Source organism: Anas platyrhynchos, chromosome 2 (genome assembly GCF_047663525.1).
Source record: "Anas platyrhynchos isolate ZD024472 breed Pekin duck chromosome 2, IASCAAS_PekinDuck_T2T, whole genome shotgun sequence".
NCBI classification, from domain to species: domain Eukaryota; kingdom Metazoa; phylum Chordata; class Aves; order Anseriformes; family Anatidae; genus Anas; species Anas platyrhynchos.
The window spans coordinates 134,960,855-134,980,436 of record NC_092588.1 but is presented as its reverse complement, the minus strand read 5'-3'; the positions used below and the strand labels follow the sequence as shown (position 1 = coordinate 134,980,436).

Genomic DNA, 19,582 nt, shown 5'->3' with positions numbered 1-19,582 from the left:
AGACTGTAAGAAATGGACTTGCCCTTTTCATTTGGCCATACAATGGGGATTTGAGCAGTTACCTGAGCACTGTGGTGTGTCTTTGCTACCTTTGCTGCCTGAGCCTTCACTTCTGTTTGGAACTTGGTGGAAGAAAAGTGCAGACCAAAAAAAAAAAAAAAATGTTTCAAGGAAAGGAAGTAGAAAGAATATGAACTGATTTCTAGGAAGAATTTATACTCTGGTGCAACAGTGGAAGATATGTAATTTAGAAAATAATAATTTTTGGCTATCTGCATTACATTTACTTTCTGATGTTATACATCATTACATGTACATGTATTGTGTTTTATGATCTCTGGAGCTCACATTAATCTTTATTGAGAAATAACAAGAAAATCTGATACATAAAGAAGTTGCATTGTGATTCTCAGATGCTCACTTACAAATTGTGTTTTATAGCCTTAGCACAGCAGGGAAATAAAAAAAAATCAGATGAGAAAGTGCAAGGGAAAAGGGTTAACACAGTAATAGGAGATGTAAAGCTTACACTCTCTTAGAAGATGCAGCTGTACTTCTTTCTTACACCTGTGCAGACACTAAGTGGAATCTCCATTCATATGGGCAGAGGGAAGCACAGTCTTTTTTGTTTTAGTTGACTTTAATCTGAAATTTTCACATGTTGACAAAAGAACACAGAGTAGTTTCAAGCCAAAAGGCAGTGTAAAAATCCTCACATATTTATAAATCTCATGGTTTCCGATGGAAATCTCAGGCTTTTGGAGATCTTATTTGTGATATTTTTTTCAGCAAAAAGGTGTTTGTAATGATACAACCACATCACAGCAATAATCTCAGCTGTAATCAAACATACAAGCTGTGCAGAATTTAGCTAATTCTTATCATCTGTAGCTAATTGCTCTGTGCCCCCACAACCCATCTGTCCACATCAGTTGGGCTTCTCAGGAGGAAACGAGACCTTTTGCTACATGTCTCTAAATTCAGATGTAATCCGTGTGTTTTAGCAATGGGGAAGATTTGAGGTATGCAGGCCTTTGCTCTGATGTCTTCAGAGCTACAGAAAATTTATATGAGACTCGGTATGAAACATTTAAGGAAGGGTAGTCCTATGCAGTGGTATTTGATCCTATCAGGGTTTTCTTATCTAAGTTATGGAAAAGTAGGTCTGAAACAAAGCTTAAGAGATCTTCTGGAGTGCTCTATAGCATATAAGTTCACTTAGAACAATTGAATTAATCTCAAATGTTTGTCTTTTAATTTTTCAAGATCTGCAGAGAGATTCCATGACATACCAGTCTATCCCTGTGCTTCAATACTTTTAGTGATATACTATTATTTATTTATTTATTTTGCTGGGATATAGCTTGGATCTTTCTTACTGTACATTTTTACCTTTACTTCATGCCCACTTGGAGCCTTCAGAACATTTTACTACCTTCCTTTTTGCTACATTCCTTGCCTATTAACTATTAGAAGACATTGCTCCGTCCTCCACTTTCTCATTTCTAGAGAACCTCCATTTGTTTTGTCTTACCTCCTAAGTCCTACGGCCTCTGCTGTGGCAGTGTAAGTTGGAAGTCTTCAGCCCAGGAAGTATTCCTGCATGAAATGCAATCCTCTACAGACTTACAGCCAAGGAATACCCTGTGCACATACCTTTTTCTTTGGCTCAGTCAGCTCATATTATTGCTAGTGTGCATACCAGTACCTGCACTTGTTCCCTAGCCTTGCCCTCTGTTTTCCCTTGGCCTTGCATTGCTTTCCATTTTGCCTTGCTTTACTTTCCCTTCCCCTGTTCCCTCTTACCTATTGTAGTCCCTGCCACTGTTTTCATCCTCAGTCCTTACAGCATGCTCTAGGCAGTTTCCCTTATGCTCACCTTAATGGAAATTTTCCTTTTTGTCACCAGTTGTGAAGCCCCTTCCGTGTTGTGTGGTTCTGGCTGTGATTTTAGAGAAGAATCCTCAGTGCTCTTAAATTCCACATCCTTAACTGTGCTCCTCCAGAAGTGGATTCCTAAACTTGTGATCCTCCGCAGGACTTCACAAGGGTGCTTGGGCGCAGTGGGGACCTTGGCTGCTCCAACAGCTGGGCCACACAGCAGAGGGAGCTGCTGAGATGACATTGCCACGGCCTGTGACACTCAGAAGGCTTCTGCTGCCTCTCCTTGCTGGACTAGCTGTGTGTGGCCTCTGTGCAACCCGGCTGAATCAGGTTGCCTCCCCAAGGTTTCTGGGCTCAGCACTGACAGTTTAGGCTTGGCACATGACAGCCCGGACCTGCAACTTCTGGGACTGTCGATTGCATAAGGACTCTCCTGTTAAAACCTAACTTTGCATGTGCCCAGATATAAATGGGCCTTTTCAGGCCTTGCAACTTAGTAAAATTGTATTCACTCAGTCATATTTCCCTTCCCCTCTACCTCTCTAACATGCTAAAAACTGTTTTAAAAATGACTCCAAATAATTTCTGAGCATACTGGAAAAAGTTGGAAGAGTTATTTAGCAAGGGCAATACAACATTTTTTTATTTTTATTTTATTTTTTTCTTGACCTCACTCTTGTAAGATACCAAGCTGTTGGCTTTAATTGACACAAGATAAGTATGAGGCAGATATTTGGCATAGGAGAGCTTAGTTTTCAAAGATTAAAAAGAACTATGAGCCATAAAGAAGTTGGTCTTACAAAGTAATAGAAAATAGGAAATACTTTTAAAGGAGGAAATACTTTTTCTGTCAATTTCTGTATAAGTTATGTATCATAAAATACAGTTCAACAGTGCACAGTTAAGGATATTATAAAATATCTGTATTAATGAGTTACTGGTGATAAAAATACAATTTTATAACAAGCAGACCAATACATAAAAATAATAAAATTTGTATTTCTGTAAACTCACACAGACATCTAGTGTGGTGCCTAGCATGTAATCACTATGCCAGATCACGAGGGTTGTTAGTAAACATGCGCGTTATGAGAAAAAGAACCTCAAACTGAGAAATTTAATTTAATTTATTGCCAGTTAACAAAAACTCCTAATTATTAATTGGGCCATAGAGGAACCAAAAAGACAGCTAAGTAAACACGTAGAATCATCAAATCATACAATGGTTTGGGTTGAAAGGGACCAAAACCATTATTAGTGAAATGCTTCTCTTCTCCTTTCCACAGGCAAACAGTGCAACACCTCTCCTCTCCATGTCCTACTTTGTTTTCACCAGGTGTTATTCTCAGCCCTTCCCAATCCCTCTGGCAAGGTGAGGGGCAGCAGAAAAGGTTGGCATCGATGTGTAGTGGCTTCTTTGTGCTGCTTCTTGCTTCTTACACTTTTCTCCTCCTTCCATGTGGTGTGGCTCCTCCCTTCTAACTTGTTTCCTCTGCCCAAGTGTGGGTAATGTTTCAGTCCCTCAAAGGTGTCTCAGGCTCAGCATGGGTTGCCATTTTCCAGGAGCACATCTCTAGCCGCACCCCCAACAATGTCCTCTTCCATGCATATCCAACATTGTCTCCTCCACATCACCTCCATTTCTCCTGCCCGTCACAGCTATTGCTCTTTCTCAGACATGTCTTAAACTTGCATTTTTTTAGACATGACTGACTGAGATGAAGTCTTCAGTTGCCATGAAGATACGGCAAATTATTTGCTGTAAATCTTTATTTGGAAGAGTAAATAGTCATTGTTAAATTGTACAGCAATCTCCTGAGAAACAATTAGAGTAAATAACAAATTGCTATGAAAATCGATTCTATAGTATCCTACATGACATAAAAGTATACTATTAAAAACAAAACAAAACTAAGCATGCAATAAATGGGAGATGGTCACTGCAATAGGAAGTTGCCAACAGAAATATATTTGGGCTATAGTCTGAATTATATAATGAAGTAAATTCTGCATATTTGCAACAGAAAGAAGAGCTACACTACATTGGAATGACATGCTGCTTTATTCTTTTGTTGTTGTCATTGATTTATTTTTATTAATCTTCTGCTGAGAAGTCACTTATTTTTGCCTACCTGACACTAACAGCAAAGAGGACTTCTAGGCTGATAAAAGCCTATAAGGCTTTTTTCAATCCTTCAGACATTTCTCAAGCTGTTAATTTTATCAAACTCCTCTAGTTGTCATGAATCACATACACATAGGTTAATATACAACACTTTGCACACCCTCCTCTCACCCAGGTAGCAGTAACTTGTTGTTTCTGGTGTTTCACACCAGTATATTTTACTTTTTTGGAACATTGTTCCTGAACATTACAGGCAGTTTTATACACATGAGGGAGTCAATGCAGTCAATGACCATTTAGACTATTTAAATTGCATGGTTTTGCAAGGATCAAACTTAATAAGAAATGTATCTATCCATCACTGGAAGGAGCTCATGGAATTTATAATGAAAAGAAAGACCAAACGGGATCAATTCTATATAAAGCAGAAGTAGGCCCACCACAAAAGAAGAAAATCTATTTGACACTGCCTTCAAATGACAACTAGGGTGTTTTTACAGTAGAGCAGAAAGTAGTGGTATCTTTAACAATCACACATTTAGAAATGCTATGAGAGAGTAGAAATGCTTCTGTCCTTTCACAATATGTACAGCTTGGTTATTAGCCAAGCACAAAGACTGGCATACTGAGGAGGGAAGCATGCTGGACAGCTAATTCTTTTTCATTTACAGTTATTGGAAAAAAATGTTAAGGATAATTTTGCCTGAAAACACAAACCTGCAATCCCTATTGTTTTAATTATAAACTGTGTACATTGTATGCCAGGAGACCAGCAATGGAAAAACCAAGGTAAAAAGACACTCTTTGTATGTTTGGGCCTTTTTTCAGTAGGAATGAAGGAACAGGCTTCACTGGTATCCTAAAGGGTTCGTTGATGCCATAGTTTATGTAAATAACCGTACCCTCAGCTCTTCCATTCAAAGGAAGCAAAAGATCACGAACAACCTTTTCCTTCCAGATATTTTCATTCCGCCAGAGGTCATTCAGTTCCTGTTCTGAAAGTGAGCTAAAAAGCTGATCTATCTTTCTTTTGTGAACAAATCTGTTTAGGCCGCTGCCTTTTGCAAGATAGAAATGAGCCACAGGTTGCTTGAAACAACCTATGGCTCCATAGAGCTCTTTGAAAGACTCATATAGGCGTCTAACATACTTGTCCATTTTCCTAGAATCTTCATTTAGTTGTTTAATATTTTCAGGCCAAAACAACAAAGAGGCAAGGAAGAAAGGCTCTACACAGTATGAATTCAGTTCCACTTTCTCTAGAATACTTACAAGTTGACTTCTCAGTCCCTCAAAATGACATAACTCAGTGGATTCAGGTTTAATGCAATTCAGAACAACATTTGCCAAAATAAAATTCTGTTTTTCCTTCAGAGTTGCCTGTGAATTCGCCTCACACAGAAATGTGTATGCGTATACTATGTCTTCTATCTCTCTGTCAGCATTTCTCTGGTTTTTGTAAAGGTATGCCAAAACTCCAGAAAATGAGTCTGCTTTGGAAGCCTCCACAGCCTTTCTGTATGCTACTATTTTCTGAGACAAGGACCACCCTAAGGCCTGTTGACTTCTCAGTTGCTCAACACTGGAATCACAAAATATTTTTGTGTATTTTTTAAAACATTCTCGAACTGTCTCAGCCATTTTTGCCTCTACAAATTCTCTTTCATTTGTCGGTGTTTTGAAAAACACGAAGTAGTCTTCAAGGAAGCCAAATGCCCTTTTTAATTGTGATCGCAAATTTTTTAAAAAGCTGGAATAATGTTTAAGAACTTCACTCTCTGTGCTAGGGCTATCTAAATTCAAAGCACTATTTCCTGATAGATACATTATCATTCTTTTCCTACACTGTGAGTCTTCTTTGCTGAAAAAGGGAGTGTGCTGGAGGACATCAATAATATAAAGACCAGTTTCTATCTCTCCCTGATAACCCAAAGTATTGTAATTTTGAAGCTTTCTTTTACGTTTTTGATGCTGAAAATTTTGTTCAATGGCTGCATTCTTAGCTTGATGCTGAGATGTTCTGAAAGCCCATGAAGCACTTTGAGCAAGATCTAGCAAACAATCCAGTTCCTGAGCTGTTAGGACTGCACTCTTTCCTCTGTGCTCTACCTGGTATCTTAGCCTGTGTTTGAAGACTTGACCTAATGTATCTGATATGTATGAACTGTGTGGTGCTCGATCTTGGGCTTCTTTGGCCCAGAATAATGCTGAGTCATATTCATTTTCTTTAATGTAGCAGTATCTTGCTAAGGCTTGGCAAATGTGACTGTTTTTCTTAAACCTAGTGGATGCTTCTTTTAACACACGTTCCACATTAAAATATTTTTCTTCTTTATGAATGGCTTCAATTAATGGGGAGAACCATGTGTCTGACTCATAGCCACGTTCTCTGCGCTGTCTAGTAATCAGTAGGGTTATTATATCACGAGTAAGTTTGTCTTGTTGTAATGAATTCTCATAAAGCAAATCCTCCTTCAATAATCGCAATGTAATTTCACTTTTAGGCAAGTTATAGGTTAGTTTAAATTCTGTTAGGCACCACTCTGCTATCAATGTGTGAATGATGCGTAGACCTCGGTATGTCATGTGTTCTTGTACTCGAGTATACATTAGAATATTGGAACAAATTCCCATTTTTTCTATCAGTTTATCTTTTTTGCCTATCTCTCGAGAATTAATTCCCAAGAATTCTTCACATAGTGATATTGAAAGTGTAGATGTTCTTACATAAGCGTTTAAGAGTGTGAGATAGTAAACAAGTTGTGCTGATTTAGAATTTATATTCAAGTCACGCAAGGTATTTTTAACCAATTTTTCTATGTACTTTGGATCAAAGTTTTTCTTCATAATCATAAAAGAATAGAAATTATCTGGATTTGGGTGCATCTTTTCAATATCTTTTAGTTTCTGTTCAAAGGCCCTTTGCTCTTTTTCAGAAAGGGTCTGTTTTAAAGAAATACTGTTCAAGGAATTGATTGTTGCATTTTCATCAGGATTCTGAGATCTCATACAATTTAAAACGATCACTAAAGGATTTACATACGGAATACATTTTTCTGTTATAGCTGCCTGAATTTCGTTTTGCAGAAGATAGACATTTTCTTGCTCTTCAAAATCATCCACAAGAAGTAACACTGGTAAATAGCCACTGTCCTTGTTTGCTCCATAGGTGATTAAAGTTGCCACTTGTGTTCCAAAATCACTTGTTTTGTTTTTGAGAACAGCACATCTGAATTGCTTCCGGAGATTCCAGAGGATATGCATAGCTAATGTTGTCCCACCACAGCCAGGGTGGTGGTAAAGGTTGATAATTTTTACAGGTGACTGATTAGCGCTGTTAGCTGAAGACACAATTAGTTGTTCAAGGTTTTCATAACGATCCCTTTTGACAAAAACCGATGTGTAATTTTCAGAAGAAAAATAAAAATTCCACCATGTCACTCTACCACCTCGATAAAAATCTTTTTCCCGTTCTTTCATGAATTTTTTAAATTGTTCTTCATCCTTCTCTATCTCTGTGTCCTTGCACTCATTTTCACATAAGATTTCCAATGCTGCTATGAAATCTTCTTCTTTCTTTAGAAGAATGGTAGAACCGCCAATGGAGGGCAGAAGTCTTTTAGATGACTGTGTCACTGATTTCGCTTTTATGATGGTACCATTTACCATTTCCAGGGTTAAATTAGAAACACATTTATTTGAAAGTGCTTCCTCTCTTATGCCTCTAGCATGAAGAAGATCTTTCCATCGCTGGTCTGTACCTGCACCAATGCAAATGCAGGCCATGTCTTCTAGTCCCTTTAATTCTTGGTAAAATGTAACAAATGTCTCAGCAAGGGGATCCAATGGATCTTCCACTCGGGAAAGCAAAAGAAACACTATTAAAAACTTCCCACTCTGCTTTACATCTTTGTGTGAAAGAAATGAAATCATCTTTCTGACTTCAGCAGCCCTATCTCGTTGCCACGAAGCGTGATCTAATGGTAGTTCTTTATTGCTTTGGAAGTCTGATCCACTTTCTGCAATGATTCCATTGCAGAAAATCCAGTTTGTCTCCTGATGCAAATTCAGCTTCTCAGCTTGTTCAGAAACTGAACCCACTTTGTTTTCATAATGATATGGGAAGCGAAGTTTGGCATTTCGAGTTTTTTGGTAAGTCTTAAATACACCATTTTTTTCTGATTCAGGGTCAAAATCAAGCACAGCAAACCATTTAATTTCCTGTAAAAAGTCTAAGTGTGAAGTTTGACTTGGATGGCATTTGTTTGTTACCAAAATGTAGTAGTCATAATAACAGTCATCTAGCATGTCTCTGTTGCCAGTGAGCAGACTAATTAGCTTTAGTCCTTCATTCATTGTCTTCTTTTGCTTTAAGTTATATTCTTCCTCTGCTCTTTTACGAGAATCTGCTAACAATGTCAAGTTACATTTAAACTTTTCAAATTCATCTGTATTGATAATATTTTTAGAACTAGCTCCATTGCGGATGAAGACAGCTTTTCTGAAACACTTGCTCTTAAAATCATATATGTTGGTACAGAAATATTTTGTATTACAGATGGAGTGTCTGGGAACCACATCTATTTCAATGACAAACGTATCTGATGGAGTTTCATTTGGTAACAATACCTCCACAAATCTAGGTTCTCTAATGCAAGCTTTTGCAGCTCCAATGTATTGCTTATCAAAGTACTTTTCAATGTGTCTATTAAAATGGTCAATGTAGGCTTCTTTCTTGGTAACTTTTATTCCTTTGATTTCCCCATGTGGATTGTCATGTATTCCAAAATGAATAGTGCCATTTGTGCGAGAGTTCATGCAGGCTGCAGCAAACCTAAAGACTTCATTGCTAAATTTCATTTTAATATCTTCTTCTAGTGCATTCTCTGTGTTGCAAAGTAATTTGAATTCATGTGCTGGATCAATGAGGTTAAGTGGCCCTGTTTCAGGGACATTAAGAATATGATGTTGTATGTATCGAGTACCATCACTGAAATTATCAAAAGGATGTGGCATACATATGTTTCTGGCTGGGTGCTGGCTGCTTGATGGTGACTTCTCCGATACATTCTCCTCGTCAGCTGACTTTATTGCTGTTTTATTTTCTACAGGCTCCAGTTCAGAATCCTGCAGTATACTGGAATTAAATGACCTGTATTTCTTCTTGCACTCGTTCTTTACAATTTCTTCATCGTCTTCTCCACCAATACTCTGTTCACTGCCTTCTTGTCCCTCAGCCTGGTTTGAACTTTCAGTCAGAATGCCATGCTTTTTCAGGAAATGAATTATTTGAATAGCAGGCCCATGAGGTATGCCCATCTCCACCAGATCTGCTTTAGTCAACAGTTTCAAAGTAGAACCAGTTACATCTTGGTCATACAAGATTTCTGCATATTTCTGGTCAATCTTAAGAATTTCAGTTAAGAATTGTTTGACTTCTTCTTTTGTCCATGTTTCAGCATGTTGATAAAAATGTAATTTCTCTTTGTTTTCAGTGTTTGCATTTTCCATTCTTTAAGGAAAAAAAATACAACGTTACTAAACAAGCGAATAATGCATATTTTCTTGATGCTGTCTACGATTTATTACATAATTTCTGTAATCTGACACATGGAATATAACAGTTCAATTAGGGGACATCAGGAGAATGTGAAGTCAGATCATATATAAGACATTATCTGCTTCTAATAGGAAGATTACTTTTTCTTACAGAACAGCTTTATGTGAATCCTGTTTTTAAACTACTTCCACAGCTGACGCTACATAAAAATGATGGCTGATTGTTGTCATTTGGACACCCAACTTGCAGTTGTATGGGCCATCAAATACAAATCATGGTCACAAATGGCTCTCATAAAGGCTATAATTTGGTGGAGAAGGAAAAATTCCAAGCTTTTTTCAACCTAAAATGCGTTTAGGTACTCAATTTGTTCAAATAACATTGCAAAGAGACCTTTGGGTGGAAATATACTGCTGTAATTACTCAACTGCTACTACTGCAAATGAAAGGAAATTATTTACCATTTTACTTTTTCAGTACATTTTATATTCATTGAGCTTTCTCAAATAAAATCAAGCAGTTCAGCAGCATTTGCAGCATTTGTGGAGATGAGTGACAGGGAGGAGAGCATCTTACAATCCACTTGATCCTATTGAATTTGGACTTTTGGCATAAACTTTCAATAAAGAAGCACAGGGAAAATTAGGGAAAGAAAGGGAAGGGAAAATTTCACTTAGTAGTGTCCAATTTTACTTCATCTCCTCAATTCCTTTAGGAGAATTATATTTATTCCTCTGAAATTTATATTTTATTATGGAATGACACCCAGCTACTGTCATCACACTAGTGGAAATATTCTTTTCTTGTTGGTACCTGATAATTCCTGAGACAAAATAAATTCATAGATTTTTTTTTTTTCCATAGAAGAAATTTTTGTTTCTTGAAAGAATACTTTGTTATCTAACCCATCCTAGCAACATGTTTTCCTCAATCTATTACATGATTTCCTAAAACATGAACTTTAATAAGAAGCAACAATAGGGATTTCTTATAGCTAGTGTTGGAGTACTGTTTTCTTCCTAGTTTCGGTCAAGCTGCCTCCTGATTTAACTAATGAACTGCCAGGGCACAGAGCAAAGGTGGGGAGCAGGCTGGGGAAGCCTGCAGTTAGCTTTGCGCTCAACAGACTGTTCCCTCTCGTCACAAAAAAAGAAGGAAAACTAATTTCTAGTTCTTTAGAATAACACTATGGGAAGCACATATTATTAAAAATTGTGGGTGCAGAGGGAAACAGACTCGCTGTTTTTATGACAAAACTGATCTGGCTATCATCCTCACCAGTAACTCCACCCAGGGTATCTGAAGTCCGAGAAAAGAAACTGAAACTAAAGCTCTTCTCTGGCTCAGCGACTATTCAAGCCAGCAGTGTAAAACTATGACTTTAAATCCCACCAAATTTACAGTTCGCAATAGAGGCACAATTTACTCCTAACATAGAAGCAAACATGTTTATGACCTTTAAAACAGTGACTCTGTGTTTTAAAATTTGTAATCCCCGCCCCCTCCCCTCCCCCCAATGAGACAAAGCTCTAGAATGGGATACTTTCCTTTCCTCGTTTTGATGTAGTGTTTCTAGGTTTCATGTTATTGGCTAGTTAATGATTCTGACCCACTGAAGTATTTCATAGATGTTCTTTTCCAGCAGAGAATCACTCTACTGTATTTTTTCTGCAGAATAATTTCTTTCAGGACATGTTCCTTGGGATTAATTCACTGCAATCTCCTAACAGCCACATTTCATGTGCAAAAATTTTTACAGACGATTCAGAAAAGTTTATCTTAATAGATTATAGATCATCGTATGTATAAAATTAATGTCTCAGAACCAAGAAATGGTATCAGACTAAGACATCACATCTTCATAAAATATTCCAGAGTAGAATTAAATGTGTGCACTTACTGTAACTGTTCTGTTCCGCAGTTTTCTTCCTATAGTTGTCCAGTAAGTGTATTTTGTTCAAGCAGGATACACAACAGCTAAAATTCAGCTGAATTACTCTTCTAAGCTATTAACGAAAAACAAAACAAAACAAACCACCCTAAAATTAGTTTATAAACTTTTAAGAAGTCTGAGATCAGAAATAGTAGGAGGAAAAGTGCATTGATAGACATACAGTCACTTTTTCCTAGTGGCAAACACACATCTTTGGAGGAGACAGATAGCAGTGCCTGCTACAGAATATTTAATTCTCCTTACCTTTTTCTTGCATGTTTCTGGTTTACACTTCCATGTCTGTGACTAAGATGCTCTAAACTGTGCAACTTTGAAGGTGGGTGTTGCAAAGAAGCTGGAGGAAGTAGTTAACAGGAGATTCTAGTTCCCTCCTCCCCTTTTGCTTTCTCTTTTGCAAGGCAGAGTTCCTTCTGCTCTACCTCTTCCTAGCTGGGAAAGCACTGTGGTTCCCTTATGGGGGGGAAATGCAATGAAAAGAAGCTCATGGAGCTTCTTTGAGATAAGGACAGGGAGATCATTCACCAGTTACCATCACAGCTGAGACAGATTCAGCATAAGGGAGATTAATGTGATATATTGCCCACTAATAACAGATTAGTGCAGTGAGAACTACCAGTGAAGTAAAGACACCTTCCCCCTATCCACCCTCTTCTATGTCCTCCCCCTGAGCATCTCAGGAGAATGGGGAATGGGGGCTGCTGTCAGTCCGTGAGGTTTCATCTCCACCGCTCCTTCACTGTCACTCTCTGCCCCTGCTCCACGTGGGGTCCCTCCCATGGGATGCCATCCTTCCCGAACGGATCCTGCAGGGGCTGCCCTCAGGCAGCAGCTCTTCAAGAACTGCTCCCACATGGCTTCGTACCATGGGGTCCGTTTCCCAGGAGCAAACTGCTCCAGCACGGGTCCCCCACAGGCGGCAGCCCCCCCCAGACCCCCTGCTCCTTCATGGGCTCCTCTCCACGGGCCGCAGCTCTGGCCCTAGGCCTGCTCCTGCAGGGGCTTTCCATGGGCCACAGCCTCCTCCAGGCCACATCCACCTGTTCCACCAGGGGCTCCTCCACGGGCTGCAGCGTGGAGATCTGCTCCATGTGGGACCCATGGGCTGCAGGGGGACAGCCTGCTCCACCAGGGGCCTCTCCACAGGCCGCAGGGGAACTGCTGCTGCCTGCCTGGAGCACCTCCTGCCCTCCTGCTGCACTGACCTGGGGACTGCAGGGCTGCTTCTCTCACATTTTCTCACTCCTCTCCCAGCTGCTGTTACATTTTTTTCCCCTTTCTTAAATTTGCTCTCACAGAGGTGCAACCAGCATCTCTCACCATGGACGGGTCCTTTTTGCAGCCAGCTGGAGCTGTTTCCAACATCTTTCTGACATGGGGCAGCTTCTGGATTCCTCACAGAAGGAACCCCTGCAGTCCGCTTGCTACCAAAACCTTGCCACATAAATCCAGTACAATTGGTACCTGTAATGTGTGATAAAGTGATCTGATAAAGTACTATGTGACTGTTGTAAATGTTGAACACTGTGCATCCTTTGAGCCTCAGATTAATAGCTCTTTGTGCAGACTTTACACTTGCTGTTATATTGATTTTTTCCAAATGAGGACTCGATATGAAGTACTTTATTGATATAAAAACTTGCCAAAATATGCTGTGAATTATCCATTTATATCAGTTCTATAAATCCTACAATGACCAAAGTACAGCTTGTAGACCACTGCATTACATCTCAATGATACAGAGCAGCCTGGTTGCAAAATGCGTTTGTAGTTTTGCACTAACAGGAAATAGCTTTTTTTTTTTTTTTCCTGATTGTTTGTGTGTTTGTTTGTTTTTCCCTTTTGTTTCAAAATTGTGTTAGATATGATCAAAGATTTAATAAGTGGGATGTGGTTTTCAGCATTTTCCTTCCTGCAATATCCTCAGCCACAGACATTTGCTAAATAATTTTATTTTTATTCTTTCTCCCATGCCTATTATAACATAGACATCAATAGGTTTATTGAATAGGTTTATTGTTTATTATAACATAGACATCAAAAGGTTTATTAGACCTTGAGAGCTCTGTAACTACTGTTATGGAAGCATATAGCATACTACTTGTGCCTAATGTGTTGTTTGATTTTTTTTTTTTCCAAAGTGATATGTTTTACCCAAGAGACCATTTTCATAAAAGTCTTAAGGCTTTTCTTCAGTGCATTTCTCTGGCATTACTGCTTTCTTTGACAGTCCCATGGAAACTCCATCTCTTGCCAGCAGCTGCTCCTATGCCCCAACCCAAGAGCAATTCTATCAAAAAATTACAAAAGGATGAAAAAATGAGGAGCCCAATCTTGCTGAACTTGCTTCTCTTGCTTACATTTGCATTCAGCAGTCACCATTATCAGTTCCTTAAAGAAGGCAGCAAGGGAAGACTGCCCCCTGCCACAGCTCCACAGTAAGATACAGTCCTTGTCTTTTCCTTAAATTCTCAGTTGCTGAATAGGGAAAGTGTAGGGAACTGCAAGTGATCCTTTTCCCTGGGAACAAGTCTCATGAGCACTGTAATGCTAAGTAGCCAGACCAGAGACAGCAGGACCTGCTAGTCTTCTAGGAGCAGCAGGCATGTTGCTATAGGCTGTTTCCATGCAGTTCGTGGATTGTCAGGCAGTAGGACTGATGTTCAGAGTGCCACCCATCCCACCCTCACTCCAGTGTGCTCTCTGGTCAGATCACAGCCTGAGGGAACCTCTGCAGGCATAAACCTGTGGCTGCATGCTCTTCATGCTCGTGAAAAGAGTACCTATGCTTCTTCTGCTATTTCGGGTCAGTTGAGAAGCTCTGTGGGTGTTAGTTTCGTTTTCTCAATTTGCTGGCTATTTCCTGATTGTATTGCTTTGGACTGAGTTTCCCTAAGCTGTGTTTGTACAGGATGATGTTGCAACCGTTCTTCTCCTGCATGAACATTTAACAGATGATCTTACACTGACCTTCCATGGCAGCTTCTGTTGATCCACATTGCCTCTGAAGAACTATCACGCTTCCCCAGGTCCTGGCCTATTCTCTTGCACCGTATACTTGTGCAGTGAGCTGGCCCACAGAGCCAAATCACTCTCTCACATTAGTCTATGTACAGCTCAGGTCTGGGCAGGTTTCTGTGAGGTTGTTTGCCCTCCTTATAGCATAGGGCAGACCGTACTGCTGCGAGCATCTTAAGGTGCTGTAAAGCTACACACTTGTACGGGCCTCTACATTTTCAGGTTATCAAAATCAATGCAAGCAACAGCTGCAATCATTGTGCATATTCTTTGTGTTCTGCCATCTGAGGCCTAGTACAGGAAGGCCATGACCAGTAACTTGGTAGCTTGCTTTGTGTTATTTTTCACAAGGTAGCTGCCTGCTTAAAAGCCTTGGGCATCGTGTTCTGAAACACTGCCTCTCTAGGAAACACACAGCTCACAGCTCCTTTCCCACCCTCACAAGTTCCCTCCTACTGTGGTGAGGGTCCTCTCATGACCCTCATTCCTTGTGATGGAAATCCCACGTATATCATAATCCTAATTTCTGAATCACAGAATCACAGAATCACAGAATTTCTAGGTTGGAAGAGACCTCAAGATCATCGAGTCCAACCTCTAACCTAACACGAACAGTCCCCACTAAACCATATCCCTAAGCTCTACATCTAAACGTCTTTTGAAGACTTCCAGGGATGGTGACTCCACCACCTCCCTGGGCAGCCTGTTCCAATGCCTCACAACCCTTTCAGTAAAGAAGCTCTTCCTAACATCCAACCTAAAACTCCCCTGGCGCAACTTTAGCCCGTTCCCCCTCGTCCTGTCACCAGGCACGTGGGAGAACAGGCCAACCCCCACCTCTCTACAGCCTCCTTTAAGGTATCTGTAGAGAGCGATAAGGTCGCCCCTGAGCCTCCTCTTCTCCAGGCTGAACAAGCCCAGCTCCCTCAGCTGCTCCTCGTAGGACTTATTCTCCAGGCCCCTCACCAGCTTCGTCGCCCTTCTCTGGACTCACTTGAGCACCTCGATGTCCTTCTTGTAGCGAGGGGCCCAAAACTGAACACAGTACTCGAGGTGCGGCCTCACCAGAGCCGAGTACAGGGGGATGATCACCTCCCTAGCCCTGCTGGTCACACTGTTTCTGATACAAGCCAGGATGCCGTTGGCCTTCTTGGCCACCTGAGCACACTGCTGGCTCATATTCAGCCGACTGTCCACCATCACTCCCAGGTCCTTCTCTGCCTGGCAGCTCTCCAACCATTCCTCTCCCAGCCTGTAGCTCTGCTTGGGGTTATTGCGCCCCAGGTGCAGGACCCGGCACTTGGCCTTGTTGAACTTCATGCAGTTGACCTCAGCCCATCGGTGCAGCCTATCCAGATCCTCCTGCAGAGCCTTCCTACCCTCGAGCAGATCGACACACGGATAGGGAAAAGATAGAATTGAGCACTCATTTCTTCTGGCGTCTCAAGAATGAACCTGTAGAACAAGAGTTACGATCCGAGCTATTCAATCTATCAGAACTAGACTTCTTTCTCCACTTGTTCTGTAAACCTCCGATAAGGAATAGTGTGGATTTTCCTAGGGAGCCTATTTGCTGCCATCTGGCTTGAATTTTCTGAATAGGTCTTTCCTCTTCCTCCTCTTATTGAATATGGAGAAAAAGTGATCATGCCCCCCCCCCACACACACACCTTTTTGAATAGCTTTTTAGAATACTTATTTTATTTCTATTGATTTTTTTTTTTCCCCACCAGGATAAAACATTTCCCTGTTTGATACATTTTCTAAACCAAATGATTAAGAATTCTTATTTATGCTGTTTCTCAAAGGCTTTCCTCGTTTGACTCTATCTTCACACTTGAAAGGAATTTAAAATCCAGTCTTCTAACTGTCCTAGCTTGCTGTTTGGAATAGTGGCCCATAATAATTTAATATAATTGTAACATTTGATACTTGTATATACAACGTGTGGATGAGACTAAGCATGTTGGTCTGAAAGGACTTGGAAAGGATTTGAAAGACAGATTTAGAATTGAATAGGGTTTGAAAAATATCAGAACTAAGCAAGGTGAACTTAAGCAGGAAAGTGTAGTTCTAAGGAAAATAAATGAATGATTCCCAACACCTCCTTTTAAAAAAATAAATTATAAGGTGAGCTTTTTAAATTTTATAAGGTTTTGACTTAGTAAAACAACCTTATTCATTTCCTATTAAGAAGGAAAAAAAAAGCAATATAGAAAGTATAGAAAGTACTTTTTAGAACTGCGAGAAATGCAAAAAATGAACCATGATGAAAATCTGAGTTAACAATAGAAAATGTATTTTTAAAGAACATGCCTTTATTTTTGGTCAGGGCGTGCTGTTGCATGAAGTGCACTAGTTCAGAAGGCATGCACTATCTCTATATTAAAATGCATCTGAGTTATCAGACCCACTGTGACCAAGAGCTTTGTACCTCACCCTGGAACACAGCACATAGCCTGAAGAGATGTATGCATATTATCTTTTTAGGTGGAGCAGGATTTCCATCAACACGCTGGTGTTTGCATTGCAAGTTTAACTGAACCATGATGTAAACTTTGACTTGAATGGGATCCTTAGATGTTTAATCTTTTGTTTGTCTTTCGGACTCCTTGTCTATTGTTTATATACCACAGATTCTAATGAAGAAATGATCCCTTGTTTTCCTTTTTTTTTTTTTTTTTTTTTTCTCTTCTCAAATTCTCTTATAACTAGCACTGCAATACTGCCCCTTTCCATCCCAAGTGTGCATCAGTTTTGTTGTTTATGATGTGATCGCTTTAAGTCCATCTGCAAAGTGTTTGGAGGCCCTTGTTCTGTTGCTCTCTAGAAAAGTCTTGCAGCCTCTGCAGAAAGGCAGTGAGGGAGCAGGACATCTACTCCGTAGGAGTTGGGCTCCTTGCATACACTCAGGAGCCTTATGAAGAGCAACTTTTTGAACAAACATTTCTGTATAGACTGTCACGGGCTTTTAAGTTGTCAGTCAGTGATAAAAATTGTACCCTGCACTTTGATGTTTTTAAGAGATGGGTATGAACATCATTCTGCAGTTTTTCATGTGTGACTAGAGAATATACTCAAAAAAACACAGCATGACATATCATTCAAGGGCATTCTAAGACAGTGGCATTAAAAAAGGTTTGGTTTGCTGCAAAAATATTCTCAACACAGCCATATACCTCAAAAGCAGCTGTTATAAATCAGGAAAACTCTTGTGGGAGGCAGGAGAGAGGAATCAATGCCCAATTACCTGTCGTATTGAAGTCACCCTGGACATTCTAATTTCCCACTTCTGTCAAGAAAAAAATTTAGTGTTTCCTAGTATTATCTCCCTTCCTTTTCTCTTGCTCTCTGTCTCAAGCGTAGTTAACCAGAGCTTCCTTCCATCTTCTGTGGGAAACCATTGCCATCTAGCTCCCAGAAAGCTGTATGATGCAGATACATAGGAGTGTGGTAAGTGATGGATTTCCGAAGGAATTATGCTAACACTGAAGGAAAGCCATAGAAAAATGCTTACATTTTATCTGAGTAAAACAAAAAGAGAAAAAAAAAAAAAAGAAACATCCTTTAATACTGTTATGAATCATCTTGAAGCTATGTAATGCTATATAAGAAAAGACAAAGTATTACACACTACCTTGCAATTATATGGGTATAAAAGCCTAGAGCCGTTCTGGCTGGCATTGCTGCTCCTATATTCTGCTTTCAGTTATAGCTCATCTTCCTCACTTTTGATCTCAAGTCCATCACCCTACTTCATCAAAGAAAGCCATTATTCACACTTATCAGTGGTTAAATGAAATGGCAAAAGCCTCCACCAAAATAAATGAGAAAAATACTTCTATTTTTTTTCCCCCACATTTCAAGTTTTGAACAGATTCTGCATTCTCATAATCCTCAGCTCACATTTGAACTCACAGATGTGTACTTCATCAATGGACAAACACTTCACTGGATTTGGAATAGATCTTACAGCAATAAATAAAAGTTTAGCACTCTTCTCAGTGTGATAGCATCAGTAAAAAGAGGTCTGGAATCTGATATGAAAAGGCTTTATTTTCCATCCATGAAAAGCCTGTGATATTTCAGAGCTCTTTTTTTTTTTTTTTTTTAATTTCTTTTTTTTTTTTTTTAATTTCTTTTTTTTTTTTTTTCTCCCAACATTTTTTTAAATATCTCCAATGAAAGGATCTCCCCACAAAAGTAGTTAAATTGGCTATGTAAATTTTGGAAGAATAGCAAAGAATAAGCATTGTTTGAACAGGGATTTAAACCACTAGTGTGCTTTTGTTTAACGGCCACTAATATACAAAACACAGCAAAACTAAAATAGATGAGAACAATATAATATAAGCAGAAGACAACTTGCCTATGTTTGCTCTCTCTCCATTGGAATAACATACTTTATTTGCAGAGCTAGTTCTGCTGTCACAGATAGAAGAATTATTAGAATTATTTAACCAAATTATTACCTTTTTTTTTTTTTTTCCTTTCTGGAGTAAAATAAGATTCCTTACCTTTTTTTTTTTTTTCCTTTTTTTTTTTTCTTTTTTTTTTTTTGGCCTTGCTTGTAAGAGGGAATGGGAAGTTGGCTGCAATGACCTGCCAGCACACCCACATTTTTACTCAGAGTCTGCAGCTAGATCCAGAGAGAAAAACCCCATAGCAGCAGTGGGGTTGTAGGGTATGGCGCAAATGGGTGGGAGAGATTTTATTTGACCCTCCCCATGGCAACAGGTGCATTTTTGTTCCGTATTTATAAACCTAATGATATATATCCTTCCCAGTGAAAATGTGTATCCATACATGCACCCACAGAACTTAACAGATGAAATAATTTTATTAAAATGTTGTAGAGGTATTTTGCAAAAGTTTAAAAGACTGTTAGGGTAGACTTTTGTGTTAGATTACTAAGGCCATCTCGTATTATTGACAGATGGGTTAATTTGAAATGGCTTGCTGGTCTATTATCAAAAGACATTAGAACAGGTTCTGAAAGCAAATGTTTAGGGAACCCTGTAGGGTACCTAGGCATGACCCAAAT

General features: G+C 39.4%; 1 protein-coding gene and 1 long non-coding RNA gene across 2 annotated transcripts; one reads left to right on the top strand and one right to left on the bottom strand.

Moving 5' to 3' along the window:
• The first annotated feature begins 397 nt into the window (after positions 1–397).
• Positions 398–2,523, top strand: LOC106020540 (uncharacterized). The gene is made up of 2 exons (XR_001196099.5): positions 398–1,022; positions 1,910–2,523. It is a non-coding gene; the product is annotated as an uncharacterized lncRNA (long non-coding RNA).
• A 470-nt stretch (positions 2,524–2,993) lies between these two features.
• LOC101793511 (sterile alpha motif domain-containing protein 9) lies at positions 2,994–11,924 on the bottom strand. Its single transcript, XM_005010927.6, has 3 exons — positions 11,767–11,924; positions 11,470–11,575; positions 2,994–9,521 (listed from the first exon to the last, which is right to left on the bottom strand). The coding sequence occupies exon 3, from the start codon at positions 9,518–9,520 to the stop codon at positions 4,748–4,750; it is 4,773 nt and encodes a 1,590-aa protein (XP_005010984.3). The 5' UTR covers position 9,521; positions 11,470–11,575; positions 11,767–11,924; the 3' UTR covers positions 2,994–4,747.
• Positions 11,925–19,582: the final 7,658 nt, after the last annotated feature.

Coding starts and splice junctions, on each gene's coding strand:
- LOC101793511 (XM_005010927.6), bottom strand. CDS start 9,520: ATGGAAAATGCAAACACTGAAAACAAAGAGAAATTACATTTTTATCAA.